General features: G+C 36.4%; 2 protein-coding genes across 2 annotated transcripts in view; one reads left to right on the top strand and one right to left on the bottom strand.

Moving 5' to 3' along the window:
* Positions 1–6,520, bottom strand: part of arhgap35a (Rho GTPase activating protein 35a) — an 83,955-nt gene extending 77,435 nt beyond the window's left edge. Inside the window, exon 1 of the mRNA XM_079886904.1 lies at positions 5,899–6,520. The gene's annotated coding sequence lies outside the window, so the exon portion shown is untranslated. The remainder of the gene's footprint in view (positions 1–5,898) is intronic.
* Positions 6,521–9,117: 2,597 nt separating this feature from the next.
* ap2s1 (adaptor related protein complex 2 subunit sigma 1) lies at positions 9,118–18,249 on the top strand. Its single transcript, XM_079887016.1, has 5 exons — positions 9,118–9,287; positions 9,795–9,944; positions 10,455–10,568; positions 13,341–13,400; positions 17,244–18,249. The coding sequence occupies exons 1-5, from the start codon at positions 9,285–9,287 to the stop codon at positions 17,343–17,345; spliced, it is 429 nt and encodes a 142-aa protein (XP_079743142.1). The 5' UTR covers positions 9,118–9,284; the 3' UTR covers positions 17,346–18,249.
* The last annotated feature ends 725 nt before the right edge of the window (positions 18,250–18,974 follow it).

Raw genomic sequence — 18,974 nt, 5'->3', positions numbered from 1 at the left:
GTCTTTGTTTCCGAAGTGGTTTCAATTTTGATATTTTTAGGTCAAACTGTTCTTGTCTGTCAGTCATATAATGCAGGTCTGTGGTCACTATCAGAAAGAGCATGCACAGAGAAGTCCAAATTAAACAATTCCCCATCGTAAGTACACATTGATGGCCTAAGACACGAAACGAGCGGTTTGTGTGAGAAAACGAACAGTATTTATATCATAGGCCTATACACTTTCCAGCACTTGCGCAGACTAAGCCAGAACGCGCGCACACGTCACACACCAGGAAGCACGCGCGCCCTCAGATCACTTGGACGTGGTTGTGTAGAGGTAAAAACGATATAAATACTGTTCGTTTTCTCACACAAACCGCTTGTTTCGTGTCTTAGGCCATCAATGTGTACTTACGATGGGGAATTGTTTAATTTGGACTTCTCTGTGCATGCTCTTTGAGACAGTGACCATAGACCTGCATTATATGACTGACAGACAAGAACGGTTTGACCTAAAAATATCAAAATTGAAAGTACTGAGGAAACAAAGACACCTACATCTTGGATGCCCTTGAGGTAAGCTAAACCATACCAAAACTTAATTTCAAAGTGAACTATCCCTTTAAGAAATTTACTAAGACTGATTTATCACTTGTGAACACAACAACCTGAACATAATACTGTATTCAATTACCCAATACTATGTTATTTTCAGTTTTCAGATCAATAAAAGTTATTTTGGTGCATCACTATCACCAAGCTGTTGCTATTCGGTTACAAAGTAGCTGGTTACAAAAAAAGCCTAATTTAAACTACTTTATGTTGTTCATAAATGTAAAATCATTTGATATTGTTGAAAAGAACTAACTGAAAGAACCCCAAAAGATTAATCATGCTCGAATCACACTATTTTGTTCTAATTATAAACAGCTTGATTTTGGAAAAAACTGTTGGAGAAAATGAGTTTGTCAATGCTATCGCACTACTTAATTATTAAAATAGGGTTTCTACTAAAAAACCTGCGTCCTTTCAAAACGAATGATGCAACTACCGAGAAATGTAGCTTCGGTATTTGTAGCAACGCTATACACCCAACACGGTTTCAGGGTGGTTGCTAAGGCTAGAGGTTTGTTTAAATCCCAACCCTAAGTATGAGCAATACTGATAGTGATGCTTGCCTTAGCAAGCACAACTAATTATTCAGTCATGACATGCTGAATTCAAGTAGAAAATGGAACTGGAAAAATAAATGAGAAGGATTAAATTACCAATCACCCTTTCTGCAACGTTTGGCAAGTGGACGGGTCTTACGGGCCAGACACTTGGCAGATGAACAGTGGCTAGCGCTGAAGGCACAGCGAAAGGGCTTAGATGGATCACAGGCGCCTCTGTTCGTGCAAATCACACTTATATTAGCGAAGGTGGAAAGCATTTAAAGGTGTGCTTGTCCAGCAAATGTCCCTATTAATACTAATGTCAACTACAAATGTCTAAATATCATGCTTATAAAGGCCAAAATAGCACATTAGGTGTATGGTCTCAGAACTGGACTGCATAGCCTACATGGTGACTGGATCACAGTAGCTGAAATATATATGCGAGATAACGTGAACAGGGCTGAGGAATGAGAGATTAAACTCTCATAAGCCCACTACGTTTATCTAGCGTTTCCATCGGTCGGCTCAAAATGTTTGTGAATTTCGGGAAAGCAAAGCCGCTCCTTCAACAGATTGCAATCACAGCATCTCCCCCGAGTTCTGTCTACCTGTTCAACATTACGGAGACAAGACAAGACAACAAATCACAGTTTTTTCTCTGAATTCCAAAGCAGTCACATTGAAAACTCAATTACACACACTCATGTTGTTTCAAATATTTGTGTGTGGTGCGTAAAAGCAGCTATCTAGCAGAATGTCCAAGCTGCTCTTTACCGTAAAAGGAAAGCATGTAGTCATACAGGTTTGGAACGGAGTCATGAGGGTGAGAAAATTATGACAGATGAGTCATTTTTGGGAGATCCACCCTTTTAAAAACACTCACTTGTGAAACCATCCACAACCTCAACTGTTAACCTTCACTCAGAGCACATGCTTCACTAAGAGGAGAGGAGAAACATGGCAGTTGCGCTCCAAGCCAAAAGAGTTTGATTACATTGAATCCTCCTGCATTCTTCACATTTCAGCTAAGGGGCTCGGAGGGGTCGCGGGGTCTGCGTATAGAAATGAAAGATCACAGGAAGGAACGCATGCTTCACTCACTTGAACAATTTCTAGTCTGTAAAGTTCAGACTCTGTATAACAGGTATGAGCTTTAAGCATTTAAAGTACCAGTGTTGCTAGGACAAGGCAAGCAGGCAACAGTGGTCAGAATGATCAGGCAAATGATCAGAATGTCTCGTTCATTTCCTATTTGTACAAATCGTTTGTCACAAACCTCTTAGGGCCAGATTTACTACTAACAGCATGCTCCAGTGCAAACCCTCTATTGGTGTTAAAAAAAAACTACTGTCAGGATTTATTAAAGACACGGAGTTAAAAATTGGCGCTGAAAAGGTGTGGACACAGTTATTTTTGCGGATGACCTTATTGCATATATGCATTTGTAGGAGTTTCCATTTTAGAAGAAAAATGTATGTATTTTTAAATTAATCACGCAAGGTGATTTACTAAGGTTTGCGCTAGTCAATTTACTGGTATTTGCGCCACTATTCACCGCCCCAGAAAAGCATGTCTTAAACCAGACGCTAATTTGCGCTGCTCTGGGTAGATTGTGTTAGCCTAGAAATCTAGACGCACCCTAGCGGCAGCAAATTTTATTTTGCAGCCAGTGTCGTCTAGCAACTCTCCGTTGACTTGCGAGCTGGAAAAACCAAACTCTAGTCAGGCCAATCACATCGTGAATAGAGTCGGTGGGCGGGCTTAACATAATGACGGCAGAGTTGCGACGGTTCCCTGCTACTTGAAAACAAAGAAGATGGCTGCTGCTGCTGGCGAACAGCGGTCTTTCGAATCGGCTTTGGCCGCGACTCTGGAGGACTTGGAGTTAAGCTTTTCTTTGAGAAAAGAACAAAAAACGGCACTGAAGTCATTCTTAAAAAAGGAAGATGTGTTCGGAGTTTTGCCGACCAGATACGGCAAAAGTTTAATCTATCAACTAGCTCCGCTGGAGGGAAAACGCTCTGGTTGGTTGTAGCGCTATCCTATTGCGTGCAGAGGGAATTTAAATCCCGCCCCTCGGATTGAGCCCTGCCAATGGTGTGTTTCCCAGACCCAACATCTTGATGTGGGTCTGGCTTGTCAGGCTAAGATTGTGTTGGTCATTATGGAAACGTGTTCTTTAATGTGCACGCGCGTCACTAAGATCATGTGCAGAACTTTTCCAGTGCCATCAGCGCTTTTTGGAATTGCGCTCTCATGCTAATTTGCCCTGTTTAATAAATCCGGTACTTAAAGGGATATTTCACCCAAAAAAAAAAATAGGTGTATTCCGTCATTTACTCACTTTTAAAAGTCATTTTAAAGCTGTATGACTGACTTTCTTCTGCAAAACACAAAAAGATGCTATTTTATAGAGCACTGGGGTCAAAACAATTTAGGATATAATTGGCTTTCATTGTACAGACAATTAAAAAAAAATGTTTTAATGTTTTATGAGGCATAGGCCTACTATTTTAATACGGAAACGTATGTTTTTTAGAAAAAAAAGAATTACTGTCCACTCTTGAACCTGTTAGCGAGGCACAAACAGATCATACGATTTCACACGAATTATCCACTAATTTGCCAAATTAGTAGTGAACTGCCATTAGTGTGCTAAAATATATTCTTTTGTGTTCCAGAGAAGGTTTGGAATGACACAAGCACGAGTAAATGATGACAGATTTTTACTTTTAGAGTGAACTAACCCTTTAAACATCTTGTTAAAGTGCAGAATAATAAATGAAACAAGCCTTTCTGCTACTCCAATGGGAAACGGCCCCAGAGCTTGACTGAACAGACATTCCAACCCTTATCGTTCATTCCTGATTTGATGAACTTTCATCTGCATGACTTTATCTGAGGAACACCGACACATTTTTACTCAATCAAGCATCGTCGTCAAATTCCTCACCGTCTGACTTGCGCACTCGCTGATGTTCTTGTGCATCTACATCATGTCTTCCCTGAAGAAATAACAATCTGATTCAACTGATATTACATTGTCAAGGGGGCTTAAAAATGATGCCCCTGAATGCAAGAAGGCAACACATCACTAAAGGCTTTCCAGCTAGGTGCCACAGATTAATCTATTACACGTGTGACAGTTAAGCAGTAGAACAAATACACACCATCATCACGCACACAAACACCAATCTGGAATATTTCAAATAATGTGGACTGTACCGGATAAAGTCTATAGGCGGGGAATTTACTCAAGTTAGATAAAGAGCAATCTTAAAATAAGTTAATCATGAGTACTGACAGTTCAGTATATCAGCCAAGCCAATTTATTTAAAAAAATAAATAAATTATTGCATTTTCCAATAACTGTTACAACAGAACTGATTAAAAGAAGTGTATGTTATGCAATTGAACAATAGCAGCATTATTTCAGACAATACTAACTCAAAATCACTAAAATAAAAACTTTAAATATTAAATATGATTGGTTCTGTTATAATCATCTAAAAGCAATAGATTTTGACCGATTAATGCCTAACAGTTTGGAATTTGCTAGTTCCTTTGACAAAACACAAACATCTGGGGTCTGAAACCCCAGGGGTCTGACAGGGTTATATCACACTCAATTTGCTGTAACTTCAGCAGATATAGAAGATAAATGAATATAACAGATTCACACTGTTATGTAAACTTCAGTATGCATTTAGCTACCCTAGTCATACTGAACTACCATGCAATAGGTCACAGGGTCCGACCTCTACCAGTTCCCCAGCCTGGTCAATACCAGCTGTTTTTGGAACATCACCAAGAGGCTTATTCAACCAAACTCAAATATTCCTAATCAAACTGAATATTTCACAAAATATCATTTAGAACCAGCACTTGCAAAAAAGACAATGTTAAAATGACAGAACATCTATACTGCCTTATGTCCAAAAAAAAAAAAGTGCATATTTTAATTGAACAAATGTGTTCGTATAATGCAATCATGTGTATTCTTTAATAAAAACACTGGACATTCCATTCGTTCCATTCTACTCATTAATTCTACTTCCTTAACAATAAAAAACGCAACAAAATGTATTGTTGCAAAATATAAATCAGACTTTTTTAAGTGTAAAAAGGTTTAAACTTGTCAGTATCTGACATCACCTGAAATGTTTGTGGTCATGTGAGGAATTAAATAATTTATAAACGTATGTTGGATATTCGGTGTTTTGTGACCGAAAAAAAAAAAAATTGGCTTAATCCATATATTCATGCTTAATGTTTATATGATTCTTACATAAATCAGAATATGACCAAACTCTGTTATCATGAAATCAGAATATTGTTGTATATCAGATCTGAAAGCCAAACAGTCGTTCACCCATTTCCATCTGGATTTACATAAAACCCAGCAACGATTATGATGTTATTGGCTTTATCATAACCCGGATCCATCATAACGTGGATCTTAAATGTAAGTTACTAAAAATTATTTTAAAAGATACGCCATACATACTCTCTTGACAGCTCTGAGCACTGATATGAGAACATGTTCAAAGGAAAAGATGTAACAAACTCCGGATCGATCACACAATATCACCGTTTTAGTTCAAAAGATAAATCTACATACATTCCTCTAGTTTCCCCTATACACATTAACACAGCCCAATAGAATAGAGTTTTTATAGCCACAAACCAGTTTGTTTACAGGATCCCTTGGAATTAGGAAATCTAGATGAAGGAAAAGAAAAGGACTGGCGCATACATACCACAGCATGCCTCCCTCTCTCTTCTCTTTCACTCCTTTATCTGCAGCAGCAGAAACCGGCTCAGAAATTCATCAAGATGAGGAATAACAATAAAAATAGTCCAGCAGTAGTCCCATAAACATCGGCGTTTCCCTTCTTCAGCTGTCCGATCGCAGCACAATCTCTTCGTTCAATGACTGATCGTATTCTGAAAGTTTTCAACAATCTGATTTGCGTCCCTCTTCCCAAATGCAGCACAAAAAGACAAGAAAAAGCATCGAGGAAAAACCAGACTGAAACATCAGATCACTGTTTCTTGTTGGAAAGGATGGGGGCGTTGAAGGAGAGGGAGAGAGAGTTAGAGAGAGGGGGAAAAACAGCTTTGTATCGTTGTGTCTTCCCTTGGGTTCACCACGTTGTTTTTGAGCACTTATAATTTCCTTTGTTGTGTCCAAAACACCTCGAGTTGTCCATGTTTATCACACCTTTCAGTCGTCAACACGCGGTCTGTGGAGAACAGCGCAGGTCTCCAGCGGAAAAAAGCACTTCTCGCAGCATAAAGGCGAAATTCAGTGACGGTGCGTGTGTGAATGTGTGTGTTAATGTGTTTTTTCAGCTTCCCAATAATGGCGGCCCTTCTCCCGTTCTCGGTCTCTCCTCCCTCCTCTGTAGTCTCGCGCATGGACACAATTACCGAGCACACACGCGCGCGCGCGCTCACACACACTATTATAACGCGCAGCACAGATAATCTGGGTGCTCTTGTCCAGTGCAATTATGAATAAAGGTGTTATTATTGCTTTTTTTTTCTTTTTAAACAAATAATATTCTAGTCAGTAACACATGTTCTATATATAGGCCTATATAATAGAGAACGGGGAGAGTTGTCAAAAGGGCTCAATCTCAACAAATATAAAACTTTGAATCCAAATACATACAAAATATGCGGTTTATTTGGTTATATGTTGGTTCATAAAAAACAAAACAAAAAAACAATAAATAAATAAAACTTTGATTCAAATCCAAATATTCAACAATATTCGAATAAATCTTTGAATAAAAAAAAATAAAATAAAACTTATACTGAAAAAACTTAATATGCAGTTTGTTTGGTTATATGTTGGTTTATAATTTTTTTTTTTTAAATAAATAAATAAATAAATAATTAAATAAAAGATTAAAACTTAAAATCCACTATGTTTTTGTAATATATGTTGAGTAAATAAATGAACATATGTATACAAGAATATGTAGGCCTGAACTATGTTGCCAGGACAAGAGTATTTTTCATAAAAGTCGAGCAAGTTGTCACCAAGGTTATTATTGTCGATTTGAGCTACAAATACAACTTTTAAAACATTTTTGTTAATTGAAATAATGCTGAAATAAAAAAAAAAATATATATATAAATATTAGATGAACAACATAGAAAATACCAACAAAAAAATTAAATGTTGGCTCCGTAACTTACTGAAATAAGTTTAAGTTAAAACACTGCAATTAAAACTAAAAATAAAATAAAATAAATAAAAACTGAAACTGAACTAAACCTTAAAACCTGAAAATAATTAAAGCTAAATAGAAATATTTTTAAAAAGACAACAAAATCTAATAAAGTATAACAAAAAAACCTAACAAAATTTAAGTAAAACTGTATTAGTACATAAATAATGCTGAAATAACATTGATTGTCACGTGTGTTTTTACACTGTAAATAGTCATTATTATCACCATCATTATTCATATTATTGATTATGTCCAATTAGAGAGAGTCACTTAGAAAGTTAAATAATAATAATAATAATGACTTTATTCAGGACTCAGAATGGAAGGTCCATAGTACAAATTTAAAAAAAAATGACAATAATAAAAGAGCTCTCATACTTTCTGTTGTTAATAAATACAAAATTAAATGTGGTTCTAAAACGACAGAAACAGAAGCTAAATCCAGTTTTTTTGGAGTTCATAATGGTATATTTATCATGACACAGTTCATTAGTTTATAAAAAAAAACAGCAGCCTTTCACAACAAACTGTTTTTGGTGAAGTGAAGAAACTGCGAAAGGTCTCTGCTCCCACCTCTAGACTGCAGCTGAAATATTTCTAAGTCCCAAGGGCCGCCGCATTCCTCGCTCTCACAGTTGTGCAATCTCTGAACAATCAGAGCCCCAACCCCCCTCTGAATATGTGCAGAGACCCCGTCCAAGTCTTCTGGACAATGTTCTGTAGTAGACAAACTTACTATCCTTAACAAGCTGAAGCACAGAACACAAGTGTGGTGATGTAACATGAAATATGATCCTCCATTTTTAAAGATGTATCCAAAAAATAAGGCTAGAAATGAGTAATGAGAAATGAGTTCAGACTGAACTCACACTGCATGGGGCCATTGTCCAGATGCTATTGTTTTTCATGTAAGACTCACAAATGTTAAAAGCCAAATATTTCTATAAAAGTAATTTCTTTTGAAAATAGAAATGCAGAAAAAAATACATACAAATATGTTGTTTTATATATTTCTAATATATATATTTTTAATATATATATATATATCCGTCCGTCCGTCCGTCTGTCTGTTTGTCTGTCTGTCTGTCTATCTATATGCTATCAATATGGTCTGATCTAGATGAACGATTTCTGAATGTTCTTCTGGAACCTTTTCTTTTATCTCACATGAACAATTCTTATTCTATAGTCTATTATCTCTATCAAAAATGAGTAGGCTATATATAATAAGTACATATTCTAGAATATTTGGCTAAGGTCAAGGGTATGGGAAAGTCCTGTGGGGGTCCATGAATAGATGCATAAAAACATATAGTATTTAAAATAATAATAATGAAAAACAGAAATGTTTGATGTAAAATGTGAAAATGTGTGTAGTTTAGCCTACATTAATAATAGGTAGCCTAGCCTACACACTTTTTTAAAGAAAATTTCGAGCTATTTATGTTGTGTTTTCCTGTTTTCTGTAAAGTTTGAACCCCACTGGATTAATGTTCATAAAAGCTGTCATTAACATTATTTCACGCTATTATTATTCACACGCGCCCTGGGCTTTATTTAGTAACTAATCCCAAAGCAAAAGTCCTATCAAACATCTATAATGGTTTAAATTGTACCTTTAAGTCATGTGCTATCATCGACAGTTCAACCCCGGTGTACGATTGTAATTGTAGTATAAAAAGCACATTCTCTTGATATCGATGTATGTTTACAGCCAACTGACAAAACTACATTACCCATCATTCCTAGCGCCAACGGCCCTCTGCTCGCATCCTGTCCAGTGAAGATAGCGGGCGGCTACAGAACCTAACCCAAGCTGAGGCTGCTTTATTTCGTAATTAAATCAATTAAACATTGATTAAAATTACTAAGGCCACGGTGAACGATAAATACAGATCACAATGGTAAGTGCAGATGCATATTTTGTGCTTGTTCGAATCATTATTTTGAGTAATTTGAGTGTCGGTTCTTCTCGGCTAACATGCTAGTATATATACCGATATAACAACACGACCAAGGTCATAAATCATATTATATAGACATAATATATGGACTATAATATCCAAGAGACACAAATAACCAGCCTTTCATTACTCTAATCCGAGTCAGAATAGAAATAACGCCGAATGAATGAAGCGAAATGCTCCTGCCTAGTTTTTTGATGCAAACTCTGTAAACCTGTCTAGTATGTTATATGTTATCTCATTTAAATGATATAATCCATTATACGTTTATAATGGCTGCTCATGCATCTTAAGCTATTACAATTCTTAAATGCACTGTCATTATACCTACAAACATACTAACAAGCATTATGTATGTCAGATTCATGACTCATTCAGCTTTATTGAATGATATTGGATGATTTGTGAGAATTAGGTCTAAACTTTTCTCCTGTTCTTCTTCTGCAGATCCGCTTTATCCTCATCCAGAATCGAGCAGGGAAGACCAGGCTGGCCAAGTGGTACATGCAGTTCGATGATGATGAGAAGCAGAAGCTGATTGAAGAGGTTCACGCCGTAGTGACAGTCCGTGATGCCAAACACACCAACTTTGTTGAGGTACACTTACTTTTAACATTTTTACACTAGCTTTGGTTCAGAGATGAGTTAGGCTACTGCCCATCACAGTTAGATCATTAGTATCATGTTGCATAAGGAACTGTGATCTGATCCTGGGGTTTTCAGAATGACTTTGAGACTATATTTATTGTGAAAAGATCTGTAAAAATAAATTAAGTAAAATGTTTCTCAGGTAGAAGGTAAATATTTTCTAGTTAATATTTCTTAATGAGTCTCTTGGCAGTATAAAAGCTAATTATTTGATTTAGCAAATAACATATCTTTATAATATCATGCTTACTAGGTTTCTACATTTCTATATATAGTTGCCTTTATGCTTTAGAAATGAACTTCCTCACAAAGGGATTGTCATTTTTAGGGGCATCAAAAAGTATTCAGTTTAAAAAAAATGACGTGTATAAAAATCATTTTTTTCGCCAGGAAATGTTCAAATCATCAAAAATGGTTTATATGTTATCCTTCGTTGTAATACATTGTTTCCCTCCGCAGTTCAGAAACTTCAAGATCATTTACAGGCGGTACGCCGGCCTGTACTTCTGCATCTGTGTGGATGTGACAGACAATAACCTGGCTTACCTGGAAGCTATTCACAACTTTGTTGAGGTAAATCGTACTGAAGATCATTTTAATGTCTGTGTATAGTAGTGGCCAAAAGTGATGTTGGGCCTAGAAAAATTCCACTCTTAATTTAAACATTATTAGAAATGTGTTAAAGATTTTGTAAGCATATTGCGTAGTTTTGCCTGGAGTCAATTGTTTTATTTGTGATAACGCAATGATACATGCCAAATTGTGCGGACATCATTTTTGGTCAGGCTGTCATACAAAGACATTATGAACAACAAGAGAGAACCAATTAAATATTGGATTATGTGAATAAAAAATTATGCTGTAGTAGTCAATGTATGGCTTTTCCTGGGAGCTTTTTGGTTTTCTATGCATTTTTTGTCATAGTAAAATAAAACCTGTAGCTGTAGTAACAATTTTGTCGAATAAACACCGTAACCAAGTTTAGTGATTTGTTCTTCCCTCATATTAAAAGTGTTTAAAAAATAAAATATCCTACAAGTTTGATTAAACCATCTATATATATATATATATATATATATATATATATATATATATATATATATATATATATATAATATATATTTTGATGGTTTAATCAAACTTGTAGGATCATTAAAGACAAATATCCCCTTCGGACATACATTTTTTTGGCCTCTATTGTATATAATGATCCTTTTCGCCTCCCACTAAATGAAATGTAAAATCATTATCTATGTGTTCCGCATTCAATTGAGCATCTAAATGGTGTAATCAGCACATTTCCTGAGCATTAAACTGATTATGCTCATATGCTGCACAGAATTCATAATTAAAAATATCTTATATGCACTTTTATGAAGCTTAAATCGAAATGAGATCTGCAGGAAGTTTAGGTTTCTAAGTTTGAAACGTCAGGAGATTAACTTTAATGAAGGTCCTTAATGTGCAGCATGATAAATGTGCTTTTCAATCATGTTTAAGAGTGATTGCCTGCTTGTTCTTCCTCAAGCTAGTCTTTAGGGTATTATGTTTTCCACACAGTTTTTTTACTAATTGGAAATGAGAATCATTTTATCTATGTGCCCAAATACGCCATAAACACAGAAGTGGTGTTATTTTACAAAGATTTCAAAGCATTTAAAATGCTAGTGCTGACACACATCATGATTTGAGTTTGGTAGTTTTTGCAGTTGATATTTATATCAGAAAAAAATCAACACTCATAAATGCAAGTTGGTGACAAATAAGTTAGCGTGAAACTGAACTGTTTGCAGATATTTAGGAAACATGCTAAGTTCACATATTTGTTTCTCTGAAAAACAATGCTACAGCCAGTTATTCTACTTTGAAATGTGCTTTCCATGTCGGAAAGTCTGTTTTTGTTTTGGTCCATGTGATTCGCCCACTGCCAATTCACCCAATAGCATTTCGACAAAGCGTATTGCGGCCATGGAAGCAAGCAAACGAACTGGGTCAGAGATCGCAGACATAAAAAGCTTTATCAATAAAAAATTGCAAACGTATTAGATTAGCTGATCAACTTCGCTTTCAGTTGTCAGCTGCGCTCGTTCCTGTTGCGTGTCCTCAATCTGACAACCTACGTGAGGTTTGAGGAGGCGGGGGCGGGGAATCAACTCTCTCTATCTGTCAACATTACATACTGCAACTTTAAAAAGCACATTAAAAACATTGGTATTATGTCATTTTATATAGTAAACAAAATGATATTCAATATATTGTTAACCTCTACCGTAAACATTTCCAATCTAAATACAATTTAATGTAACGCACATAATTAGATTAAACACAAATGAGCTTTAACGAGACCTCTCACCAGGTAAATAAAGGAGCACTGGAGCAGCACTTCTGTGGGTGTGATTTTCCATGTCTGAGAGACAAACGGAATGTGTCCGTGAGGGAAACCAGCGGCCAGGAGTTCAAGAACATTGTGACATGGAATTCTAGGACTTCCTCTGACCCTCACTGTAAACAACTCCCCACATCACTTCTGCCCAAACCAGCCCACTTTGCTGAATAACACTGGATTAAGAACAAACAAACGCCTGGGTCACCAACCTAAAACAGTCAACAGCTTCTCTAGCATGGGTTTTGCTGCTACTTATTGAGGTGAACGAGAGACTGCTGTGGTTAAGCGATTATCTGAAATCAACCCAAACAATCAAATGTCTCTATATTAGAGCTGAAGCGAAGCAAAATAATGCTTTGTGAAAAATAAAGCGAAGATGACGAATGAACGACAAGGAGGAACGAGAAATTAACATACATAACGTACACGTACGTACGTATAACGTACTTATATACAAGCAAGAGTTGGTTGTTAGTCGTCAGCAGCTCCAGACAAACAATGAACTCAAAACTGTCCTGTTACTACAGCTAACATTACAACAACAGCATATCTTTGATCTGTGAAACGGCAAAACCAATGTTATGGAGCAGAAACAACTCGACCTGTACGACTGTTTTCAGGCCTTACCGCTTCAGTCTCTCCAGCACTGGAAAGCTTTTCTAATATTAACAAGCTCTTGCCTGATCATAACTTTTTCCAGTGATATTCCTCTGACCTTTTCTCTTTTGTAATGTCTCTCAGCCATCTCTCTTTCTACAGTCTTTCTTCAAATCTCTCTCTCTCTCTCTCTCTCTCTCTCTCTCGCAATCATGAGTGGACACGCCCCCTACTACTGATTGGCTGCAAGTGTGTTGTGCTGCCCAGTCCTATCGACTTTCAACAGTGTTTCTCAGAAATCACTTGTTGTATCCCGAGTAGATTCTGGATTGGAACTGATCAGTATTTCTCTTCCTCCACAGGTTTTGAATGAGTATTTCCACAATGTGTGTGAATTAGACCTGGTCTTCAATTTCTACAAGGTAAGTGTAGGATTAAACTAATATTCCAATACTACACTAATACAGCTAAAAATGAAGTAAAAATTGTAAACAATGCATCTTAAATACATAGTTATATATGTTTTTATTCACTACTGTTCAAAAGTTTGCTTTTTTTAATGTTTTTGAAAGTCTCTAATTCTCACCAAGGCTGCATTTATTTGAGCAAAAATAGAAATTATGTGGAAATTTTTTACAATTTAAAAGAAATGTTTACTATTTCAAAATATTTTAAAATGTAATTTATTCCTGTGATGCAAAGCTGAATTTTCAGCATCATTACTCCAGTCTTCAGTGTCACATGATCCTTCAGAAATCATTCTTATATGCTAATTTGCCACTCAAGAAATATTTAATATCATTATCAATGTTAAAAACAGTTGTGCTGCTGCTTATTTTTCTGAAAAGCGTGATTGATTTTTTTTGATGAATAGAAAGTTCAAAAGAACTGTATTATTTGAAATAGAAATATTATGTAACATTATAAATGTCTTAGTCACTTTTGATCAATTGAATGCATCCTTGGTGAATAAAATATTAATTTCTTTCAAAAACATTTGACTGACACGATGCAGCATGACTTGCCTTAACAAATCAGAGGCCTTATTGTTAAGGTAAACGCTTGGTTACATCTATCCATGGAGTGTTTCTTTAAGAGGATGATTTAGAGAAGCTTCACTGGCAGAAAAACAGCCCAAGCAGGGAAAAAAACTAGTGTGAGAAAAATATGTAATTAGCTCTCCGTTTCAGCAGCAATGCAGATCCATGGCAACAGTTATTTGATGCATAATTACAAGAGTCATACAATTAAGAACATCCACATCCATTCAGCACGAGTAGAAGTAATTATAAAAAAAAAAGTTGCCTTGGATAATTGCATTTGATTTCTGCAGTGCTAATTATCTGATGTATTTTTAATTCCACCTACTGCATGAACGGTTTGACCCACACTAAAGGCACGCTCATGAGATTTTCAACCATGTAAAGCCTGACATATGAAATAATAGTGAGAAATATCAGGATTGGAACAATATGATTCAATTTTATGGCTCATATAGTATAATATAGGAGAATATGGAGCCTCATTTTTATTCAGAGGCCCAATCTGAGCAAGAATATGCAATTTGCTGCAGTTGCTGATGTATATGGCCAAACAGTAAGATGAAATTCTGAATCTGATTTGCTTGTAATGTAAATCAATGAGATCTTATAACATTTAAAATTACTTGCATAAAATGCATCTAAATTTCAGCTGTCACTCTTTATCTCCCAATAGTTTGTCTTAAGCCCTATTCACACTGGATTAGCATTACCTGGTGACCTCTAGTCATTTGTAATAATTGCGGAGGTTGTCTGTGATCTTGATCCCGTGCGAATCGGCCATGTCTGTAATTTGTAAAGTAAAAATTCCCCCGCAAATGACCTACCATATTCTGCCGAACACCGAGGTCCTGTGATGATATTAGTCCCGTGCGAATCGGCATCTCTGTGATTTGGCGGGGTCGTATATAATTTTTTCAAGGTTTTTGTTTCTTGTGCGCCTTTTTACCCATCTTTCGCAAATGAAGGCTGCGTTGGAGTGATTTGATAGTATTTAGGGTGCTGGGTCATATCGCTATACCTACACCACAACTATACAATTTGCAGAAAGGGAAAGCTGAAAACCATCAGAAGAGCAAAAACAAAAAGAATGATTAGATGGAGATGAATGACTAGAAGCATGCGGTAAGAAACATTCTTCTGTTTATGATATATCATACAGCTAGACCTATAATAACGACAAGACATCCAAGCAATAGCCTATTGACATCATATCCGGGAGGTAAGTCAGTAAATTAGAGTAAAATCACAGGCTTCGCTTATCCCGTGCGAATGCGCCACACGAAATTCAGATGTGGGGCGATAGTTTCTAAATCACACGAGGTCCCCAGATAATACCAATCCAGTGTGAATAGGGCTTTAGGGTACGTTTACACGTCAATGATGTACTAAAAACTGAAGTTTCACATACAGATGACAACGTTGTCAAAACGATCCCCGATTACACGGATCTGTATAGACTGAACATGTAATATGATAACGGTATAATTTTCAAAAACGCCATTGTCGTGTAATAAAATGGCCAAAACACTTAAAAGGTTTTCTGTTTTTAGTTGTTGAAAGCTGCGTCATGTAAACGGCCCCTTAGTAAGATGATTTTCATAATCAAAGCTCTGTAGAGCAAAACATATCATGCAATGCAATACAATACAATACAGTAATAAACGTTCCTCAAAAGCCTGATGGATCATATTTGATACTCCCATTTGAACAATTTTACTCAAAATGGAAAAAAAACACGGAAAAGTGTTCATCTTGAAATATTCCTAACAATATAAAAGTTAATCTTACATTTACCTAATAAAAATCAGCAAAGATTTCAGAGCAGAAAGATGCATTAACCACAGCCTAAAGGGAGACGTTATCACAATTAGAATAGTAAAAGTTCTTTTACTTGTTACACTCTCAATCAGACAACAGAAGGCATATGGTAGATTGTGTACAACAGGTTTTTCAGCAAAGTTTTGATCATGTTGATCATTTCGAGGCCTAGGCTAATGCCTGCTACAGATTTCAGCAATCTAATAAATGTATGTAGACTGTACAATGATTAATGACCTATTGTATCGTTAGTATAGAAGACTAAAACATCATCAGCATGAGCTAGTGCTAAACAAATAGAGCAAGATGAATCGCACTTTGGCAATTGTGTTTTTATGTGCGCTGAAAAATAGAGGAAGATAAAGTGGAGAATATGGCTAGGGAAAAGAGGCCAACTTGGCATGCCAATTTTGTAAATGGAGTTCGAGGAAATGGGTTTTAAGTTTAGAACCATGTGACGTTGATCAATACGCTATTTCATGATGCAGTTTTATTGGCTAGTTAGTAGACGTAGGTCGTAGCAGCTATCTATCTATCTATCTATCTATATATCTCTCTATCTATCTATCTACAGTATCTATCTATCTATCTACAGTATCTATCTATCTATCTATCTACAGTATCTATCTACAGTATCTATCTACAGTATCTATCTGTCTATCTGTTATCTGTCTGTCTGTCTGTCTGTCTGTCTGTCCATCCACCCATCTATCTATATATCATCTGTAATTTTTTCCTCTCGCGATAAGTCATTCCAAAAATCATGGTGACAGATGTTGGCAGGTTTATGTATATCCCAGCCACTGCACTGCCCATTATTATTAATCGAAGGAGACATAGTCGTGTTATCCAATCATTAATGGTAAGGAACGACCCTTATACTTGGAGCGACTGGTGTTTCTGGGTGTTTCTCACTCATTTCTGCTTCGAGGTCTTGATTGTGGCATTTCTCTAAGGTTTAGAATCCAGTATTCCTGTAAATCTTTTGTGCTTTATGAATTTAATAAAGAGCTGTCTCGTATTCTGTCCAAACACACCGAGTCATCTACGTCAGGTGACCTGTAAACGCGCAAAAACTGTTTCCATTGCAGTTTTGCGAAATATTTCTTTTTCGAATTTTCTGAAAAACTTCCTCATGCAAGCGTAAAAAAACTTTTTTTGTCGAAATTTACTTGTTTCCATTGGGCGTATTTTCAACTTGCAATTTCAGTTTGCGCAATTTGAAGGGTAATGGACAACGGCCGTCTTTTCACCGTACAACAGAAATCGCCACGATTGGTCATCTTTCGTCTGGGACAGCCCAAAATCGTTCAATGTGTACCGGGCATTAGGAGGGTTAGGATTACTTTTCTGAATGACTAAATAATGACTAAATATTGACTAAATGCTGCTGTTGTGTTTCAGGTCTACACAGTGGTGGACGAGATGTTTCTGGCAGGAGAGATCCGAGAGACCAGCCAGACGAAGGTCCTGAAGCAGCTGCTCATGCTGCAGTCTCTGGAGTAAAGACCTCACTCATCGCCCAAGCCATATTATCTGTCTCAACATTTCACATCTTCTTTAAATCTCACATCCACGATGAGGGATGTGGCCATTCTGTTCTAGAACTTTTAAAGCAACTATGCATTTGTAAAAACCTCCCTGGTTATTGACCTAATTATTCTTTGGCATAGTCAGAATTGAATACTTCAGCAATTTTATAGCACAGTAGACCTCAGTGTGTCCGACTGGCAACCCCTCCAAGCCCGTTCATTAACACTGACACAAATAATCACGTTGGCCAAAAAACTGCCGTGGCACGGAAGCGTCGCTTCTATAATTGCAAGATCCCATGGGCTGCACTACTAGCGATGATAAAACTCGATTTTATCAAAGGAACCCTCTCCAAACATTAATGAAATGTCCTGTGTATCAAGTCAAAATCTGTGAAGGTTGTTTGTATTGTGTACATATACATTATATATGCATCTATTTTAAGTGTAATTGTATGAACTAACCCATCATTCCAGGCATCTTAAGTCTCAGTCGCCGCTCTTTGTAATTGCTTTGAAGTGTTTTGGTTTTGTGGGAACCCGAGCCAGCGATTAGCGAACGAGGCTGAGTGGAAGCTCTGGGGAAATGACAAAAGATGGTCTACTTTTAATTTCCCCTTTTGTGGCGCCAAGAGCTCTATGGCAACTGCTCAGCCTTGAAACGTCCCATTACAGTTGGAGAATCGTCTTTTATTTTGTACCTGTGTTTTATATTGTCTTTCTTTGATCGTCCCTTCTGCTTTAGTCCAAAGTGTTCTAGATCTGCCGATTTGTCCCTGTGAGATTGCAGAGTGAAAAGCTGATAGTTGGTGTTACTCACGTGTGTGTTTCTGTCAGTGTATATATCCATGAAGGGGAAATAAAGCAACTTAAATGACTTCAAATGTGTATATTGCATGTAGTGAGACTGCTTTTGCGTGTACTATACTGCCATCTATCGGATACTGACGAATATGCAAATATTTGACGAGGTCATCGGTCATCACTGATAACAGAAGTGGTGCATTTCTGCCTCAAGCGAACTGACATTCAGTTCTTGCATGAATATGTGCAGGTAATATAAATGTAATGCAATAAATTATAAAGTTAGCACAGTTATGAGCATTGATTACCGCGTGCTCAAACCACGTCAAACCTTGACGTGTCACGTGTCCAATCCTTCCGGTTGAGATGAAGGGCAGAACTGGTAACTCTTTACAATGAGGTCCCATTAGTCAACGTTAGTTAATGCATTAACTAACAATGACCAATGCATTTGTTATCTATTACTTAACGTTAGTTAATCAAAAATACAACTGTTCATTGTTAGTTCATGTTAGCTCAGGTCCATTGAATTAAAATAAGTAATAATGATTATATTAATTTTAATTTATACACAGCAATTTGTTAAAATAATGCATTTTGAATTAATTATTTGCTTATTCCTTAATTTCTTTTTTTAATGTCTCCATAAAATACAGGTGGTTTGTGAGATTGATAAAAATGACAAAATGTAAATAATGTGAAAACTTTAAATGTTTCCACAGTTAAGTGTTTAATTTAGTTCTGTGTGATTTCTATAATGGATTATTCGTACACAAGATCATGGGAAGTAACTGTAGTC

This window comes from Squalius cephalus (genome assembly GCF_949319135.1).
Source record: "Squalius cephalus genome assembly, chromosome: 11".
Classification (NCBI taxonomy): Eukaryota; Metazoa; Chordata; class Actinopteri; order Cypriniformes; family Leuciscidae; genus Squalius; species Squalius cephalus.
The sequence above is the reverse complement of the archived record's forward strand: the minus strand, read 5'-3'. Positions and strand labels throughout refer to the sequence as shown.

Bases quoted from the DNA above. Each gene is read 5' to 3' on its own strand.
- ap2s1 (XM_079887016.1), top strand. The intron at 9,945-10,454 runs GTACACTTACTT...TTCCCTCCGCAG, and splicing joins AACACACCAACTTTGTTGAG to TTCAGAAACTTCAAGATCAT. The intron at 13,401-17,243 runs GTAAGTGTAGGA...GTTGTGTTTCAG, and splicing joins TGGTCTTCAATTTCTACAAG to GTCTACACAGTGGTGGACGA.